The sequence below is a fragment of the Trypanosoma grayi genome (assembly GCF_000691245.1).
Source record: "Trypanosoma grayi strain ANR4 Tgr_281_V1, whole genome shotgun sequence".
Classification (NCBI taxonomy): domain Eukaryota; phylum Euglenozoa; class Kinetoplastea; order Trypanosomatida; family Trypanosomatidae; genus Trypanosoma; species Trypanosoma grayi.
In genome coordinates, this window is record NW_008825900.1 from 491 (window position 1) to 6,144 (window position 5,654).

Genomic DNA, 5,654 nt, shown 5'->3' on the forward strand with positions numbered 1-5,654 from the left:
TTTTTTTTTTTTTTTTACATACCCCCCAAGATACATACATATATATATATATATATATATATATACAGGTATATATACGTATATACATATCTAGTTGAGACTCCACCGCTTTTTTGCTTCTCACAAGTACAGAGTGCAACGCTCTCTGTCGTTGGTGTTGCCTTTTTTTCGATGCTTAAGCACAAATGACACACAACAGAAGAGAAACGTTGGGTGGTGCACAATGATACATTGACGGCGCCACCGTATGAGTGCTGTGCGGCGTAAGACTCCTATTGCACACACCTTCTATTGATTTCTGTTTTTTTTTCTCGATCTCGCTCGCTCTTTCTTTTATTCTTTCTTTCTTTCTTCCTGTGGCCTGCCTGCCAACTCGGGTTGTAGAGGAGGAGCAAACCCAAGGTCCTTGCCCTTTGGCTTTTCCCGCCCAAAGAATATACGTTGGGCGACAGGTGAATTTGCCCCGGTTGTGAACCCCAGCTTCCCCACATTAAGCAGCACAAAAAGAATAAGCACCAAGGAACCGAAAACGGAAAAAAAGAAAGAAAGGCAATGCCCGCGAACGACTGCGTGTTGATGGACAAGATCATCGAAGGGGATGGCAAGACCATCCCGCATCAAGGCAGTATTGTGACCCTCGATTACGTTGGGTTTCTGCCAGACGGTAGGAAGTTCGACTCCACCATTGAGCGCGGAAAGCCATTTGTGTTCCGTGTGGGCTGCGGTGAGGTCATAAAGGGGTGGGACGAGGGTATCGTGCAGATGTCTAAGGGTGAGAGAAGCCGACTGACAATGCCGCCGGCGCTGGCGTTTGGTTCCACCGGTTTTCCTGGCATGATTCCCCCTGATACCACCATTGTGTTTGAGGTGACACTCTTAGACGTGGCGTGAGGGCGGTGGGTGCGGCGCCATGTTGTGATGTATGCTTGCAACAGAAGGGATATGCCGCACCCCTCACACACTTCTGTTAGGCAATCCATTTACGTGCCGGAGACGGCATGTGTATGAATCACGAAAGCACAAACAAGAATAATGTGAATGAGGAAAGCTGTGCTAGAGAATGGCAAGAAAAATGAGTAGGCGGTGAATTATGTGTTTGCGTCTTATGTTCAATCTCTCGGTCCCTTTCCCTTTCCCTTTCTCTCTATCTAAATTGTCTGTGTATCGCTTTGCCCACTTTTGATGACGGGCGACGACCGTTGGGAGGAGAACAATCAAAAAGAGAGAAGACGTGAAATGATGCCGAAGGACGAAGCAGCAGCTGCGGCACTGCCAGATGCAACAGGGACACGTACAGGCGGAAGTGCCAACCCATCCAGAGATATGGGTAAATTCTCCTTCCTTCAACGCTTCTACTTCAACGAGTTTATGTCTGCGGTGATTGTAGAGTTCATTGGCACCTTTTTGTTAGTCCTCACGGTCCCACTGAGTAGCTTGAACAACCCGGAGATGGCCCCCTTCTCTGTAGGCTTCATGCTCATGTCGCTGGTTTTCTCCTTTGGCTACATGAGTGGGGGGCATATGAACCCGATGGTTTCTTTTGCCGTGTTTCTCAGCACCGCCAACTTTGGAAAGGCACGTATGCTGTTCTATTTTATTGCGCAGATGCTCGGCGGTGTGGCAGCAGCTTTCTACTGTGTGCTTATTCACGGAAGAGACTTCCCAGTTCCCAACATGGGTCTGGACTTTGTGCAGATGCTGCGAGGTATTTTGGCGGAGAGCGTCTTTACCTTTGTCCTGACATCGGTCGTTCTGCACGTTGCTGTCAGCAAACAGCGCAATAACAACTTTTACGGCTTCGCAATCGGTTCCGCAGTGCTGGTAGGTGGCTTGACGTGCGGCTCCATTTCGGGTGGAGCATTCAATCCTGCCGTCGCCACCTCTTTAATAGTTGTTCGTTGTTTCATCTCCTTCTCGGAGTCGGGATGCACACCAATGGCGTCACTTTGGGTCTACTGGGCTTCGGAAGCAGTGGGATCGATCGTAGGTACTATATTGTACCTGGCCGTGCAGAATGTCGAGGAGCGCTTCTAAAAGAAGAAAAAAAAAGGAGTTAGACGGTGGGGGAATCCAAAAGAAGTGAATCATGTGCATGCCAATGTAGATGTCGCACCTCAAAGTGTATTAGATATACGGCGGTGCCGCTGTGCTCTTTAGGGTTGAAGCTTCTTTCGCTTCGAGAGAAACGTAGTGCGATTGCTGAAGATGGATGCTTATTTTTGGGCCTCTTGTCGGGGCTTGGATGCGCACTCAACCGCCCCCTCTCTGGTCATCATATCTTTGCTAATGATATTTGTATGTTGTGGTTATTGCTGTTTTTTGAAAACTTGGAGTAGTCTTGAAATAGCTAAGCGTTTCACACACCCTTTGCTTTCTTTCTTTGTGAGAGGTACCACTCCACATATTTACACACTGCAGTGAAATGGCGGCCCTGACTGACGAGCAGATTCGTGAGGCATTCAACCTCTTCGATGCGGACGGCTCTGGTGCGATTGATGCAGAGGAGATGGCACTGGCGATGAAGGGCCTGGGCTTCGGCGACCTGCCGCGCGACGAGGTGGAGCGGATGATGCGCACAATGAACACGGATGCCAGCGGGCTTATCGGTTACGCTGAGTTCGAGCGCGTAGTGAAGTCACGCATGGCACAGAAGGACTCTCCAGAGGAGGTGCTGAAGGCGTTCCAGCTGTTCGACCTCGACAAGAAGGGGAAGATATCGTTTGCGAACCTGAAGGAGGTGGCGAAGCTACTCGGCGAGAACCCCGGCGATGATGTGCTGCAGGAAATGATCGCGGAGGCCGACGAGGATGGCGACGGTGAGGTGTCCTTCGAGGAGTTCAAGAACGTTATGATGCAGATGCGGGGGAAGTAGACGGACACATGTGTTTCAGTTTGCGTAGAGCGGCAGCACATCTGCGAACGCAGAAATAGAGAGACCCATTATTTCCTTTTTTTTTTCTTGTTTTGTTTGTTTTGTGTATCTCATATTGTGCCCCTTGCCTCTCGCTCTTCACTGCCTTCGGTGGCGGTGTGCTTGGCCACCGTCAGGGCTCCACGGCGACCCCAAAAACACAGCAAAAAAAAAAGGATAAGAGGCGAACCCAGTTCTGTGCTTTATCACTTCCCCCTCCTCCCTCTCTTTCTCTCTTTGACTCCCTCCTGCTTGCCAAACCGTTTGATTCCCATATTTATAGCGAGCGTTACAGAGGTTTGCACGTGTGACCGCTGCACTTCGAGGCCACGACCATGTCTATTGGCACGCAAACCACCCCGATGACGTCGTCAGTGGAGTCCACTGCGGCCCTCTCCACCTTCAGTCCGCTTGCATTCCCGCCAAACAGTGCGGATATTCTCTACCAATCGGTAGAGTCGCAGCGTGTGGCGGTAGTAGCCTTTGCGCTTCGTGACTCCGAGAACCAGGAGGCGGTGCGGCAAAGGAAGGCGCGACGCCAACTGCTGCGCACGCAGATTGAGCGGCGACAAGAGATGGAGCTTGTCGATCAGCAGGCCTCCGAGGTGACTCTTCAGCTTCTGGATCATCTCGCTGTTGTCATACATGAGCGGCAAACAACACTGCGGCCAGAGGGGTATCAAACCCTCGTGTTCGACAACGAGGATATGTACGAGGGAAACTGGAAGAGTTGCCGTATGCACGGCTCAGGCTACCTGAAGCGCGTGATGGCAAACGATCTCTACGAGGGCGAGTGGTTCCTTGGACTGCGCAACGGCACCGGAACGTGCCACAGCCCTGACTTCGGCACCATCTACAGCGGGAAGTGGCAGGACGGCAAGTGGCACGGACGCGGAGAGCTGGTGGAGCCAGAAGGCATCTACGTTGGGGATTTCCTCGACGGCCGTCTCCAGGGCTACGGTGAGTACGTGTACAACGACGGGCACGTATACAAGGGAGACTGGCTGAACGGTATGTACGAGGGCACCGGAACGTACATTCTCCCGAGTGGGGGCAAGTACGAAGGGCAGTGGGCCAACGGCTCTGAGCACGGGCGCGGCACCATGACATACTTCAATGGCGACACATACACTGGAGATTGGCGGCACGGGCTCAGACACGGTATGGGCACGTACACAAGCCCGTTCCTGCAGTACGAGGGTGGGTGGCGTCACGGCGCCGTATACGGCTGTGGACAGTGCAAGTACGCCAACGGCTCCACCTACGATGGAGAGTGGCTCAACGGGATGTACCACGGCGAGGGAAAATTTGTCGACCCCGTACAAAGGCAGAGCTATTTCGGCGAGTTCCGCAACGGCAAACGCTGCGGCCACGGCGTGTACCGCTCCGTGGGTGTGGAATACACCGGCGAGTGGCTCGACGACAAAAAGCACGGTGTCGGTGAGATGAAGACACGCGGCTCGGGGTCGTTTTACGGAACATGGCGCGACGATAAGCCGCACGGTGAGATCACCTACACCGCGAACGGCGAGAAGATGTACACGGTGTACGAGTCTGGCAAGTGCATCCGCGTCTCCCCACAGGGACCCTTCCAGCAGGTCAACGTCCGACTGCTCTCGGCGGAGGACATACCGGCGTGAAGACACGCAACATGCATGGAGAGGTGATGTACAACAGCTGCGTTGGTGGGCGTTTGTTTGTGAATGCCTGCTCTCTCCTCTCTTGTCTTCGTTTCTCTTTCACTTTTTCTTGTTTTTATTTTTTCTTTCTTGTGCAGCGGCCGCTTTCTTTCCACCTTGCTGCCCCAACACTCTTTTCTCTCTCTCTCTCTCTCTCTCTCTCTGTGTGTCTGTCTGTGTGTGGGCGCGTGCGTAAATGTTTACTTTGCTGAGAGTCGATGATGGCGGCCTCTGCTTTTTCGTCGAATTTCGTCAGCAGCGTGGAGGACTTCCAGGCGTTGTTTGCACCGAACAGCGGTGACCGTCTGCTGCTGTGCCACGAGGCCATCCGCGATGACGTGACGGCGGCGGGCTTGACGGCGTTTGAGGATGCCGTGGGAGCGGCGGTTGCGACGCACGCCGTTAACGTGCGGCTCCACATTTGGGACTGCAGCAGTGGCGCCTTTGCAGCGGCAAGGCAGCAGCTGGGGAAGGAGACTGGCGCGCCTCTGCTGCTGGTGGTGTACCAACAGACCATCGCCGACACATTCAGTAAGCCACTGCCTGCTCTGACGCAGGACGTCGCNGCCTCTGCTGCTGGTGGTGTACCAACAGACCATCGCCGACACATTCAGTAAGCCACTGCCTGCTCTGACGCAGGACGTCGCGCGTGTGTGCGAGCGCTTAGCGACATTCCAGCGCAGTGGCAAGATTGCGACGGTGTCGACCGCATCGCCACACACCACGGACGACGGGCTGCGCATGACGGTGGATGTCTCGCGCCTGCTGGAGATGGGAAAGCGGCTCATGATGCAGGGCAACGCCGACTACGCGGCGAAGTTCTTCCAACGTGCCGTTGACACACTTGACGTGGTGGCGCCACAGTGCGACGGCGACAGCGACGTGGACGGCAGCACCGCGCTGTGCCTGGCGTGGGCGGGGCTTGCGCTGCTGGTGCAGGGCCGCAGCGCAGACGCGCATGTGGTGCGGCTGCAGCAGCAGCGGTACGCCACCTACGGCACAGAGGCCGGCGGCGATGTGGCGCGTACGTTGGCCGCGCACCGACTCATGTGCGCGATGCCCTT

General features: G+C 54.3%; 5 protein-coding genes across 5 annotated transcripts; all 5 read left to right on the forward strand.

Annotated features, from left to right (window-relative positions):
• Positions 1-552: 552 nt before the first annotated feature.
• Positions 553-891, forward strand: DQ04_02811000 (peptidyl-prolyl cis-trans isomerase; the record flags this gene model as incomplete). The annotated part of the gene is made up of 1 exon (XM_009312236.1): positions 553-891. One exon carries the CDS (start codon positions 553-555, stop codon positions 889-891), a length of 339 nt encoding a protein of 112 aa, XP_009310511.1.
• Positions 892-1,236: 345 nt separating this feature from the next.
• Positions 1,237-2,034, forward strand: DQ04_02811010 (aquaporin; the record flags this gene model as incomplete). Its single annotated transcript, XM_009312237.1, has 1 exon — positions 1,237-2,034. The coding sequence occupies one exon, from the start codon at positions 1,237-1,239 to the stop codon at positions 2,032-2,034; it is 798 nt and encodes a 265-aa protein (XP_009310512.1).
• A 388-nt stretch (positions 2,035-2,422) lies between these two features.
• Positions 2,423-2,872, forward strand: DQ04_02811020 (centrin; the record flags this gene model as incomplete). Its single annotated transcript, XM_009312238.1, has 1 exon — positions 2,423-2,872. The coding sequence occupies one exon, from the start codon at positions 2,423-2,425 to the stop codon at positions 2,870-2,872; it is 450 nt and encodes a 149-aa protein (XP_009310513.1).
• A 374-nt stretch (positions 2,873-3,246) lies between these two features.
• DQ04_02811030 (hypothetical protein) lies at positions 3,247-4,551 on the forward strand (the record flags this gene model as incomplete). The annotated part of the gene is made up of 1 exon (XM_009312239.1): positions 3,247-4,551. The coding sequence occupies one exon, from the start codon at positions 3,247-3,249 to the stop codon at positions 4,549-4,551; it is 1,305 nt and encodes a 434-aa protein (XP_009310514.1).
• Positions 4,552-4,808: 257 nt separating this feature from the next.
• Positions 4,809-5,207, forward strand: DQ04_02811040 (hypothetical protein; the record flags this gene model as incomplete). Its single annotated transcript, XM_009312240.1, has 1 exon — positions 4,809-5,207. The coding sequence occupies one exon, from the start codon at positions 4,809-4,811 to the stop codon at positions 5,205-5,207; it is 399 nt and encodes a 132-aa protein (XP_009310515.1).
• Positions 5,208-5,654: the final 447 nt, after the last annotated feature.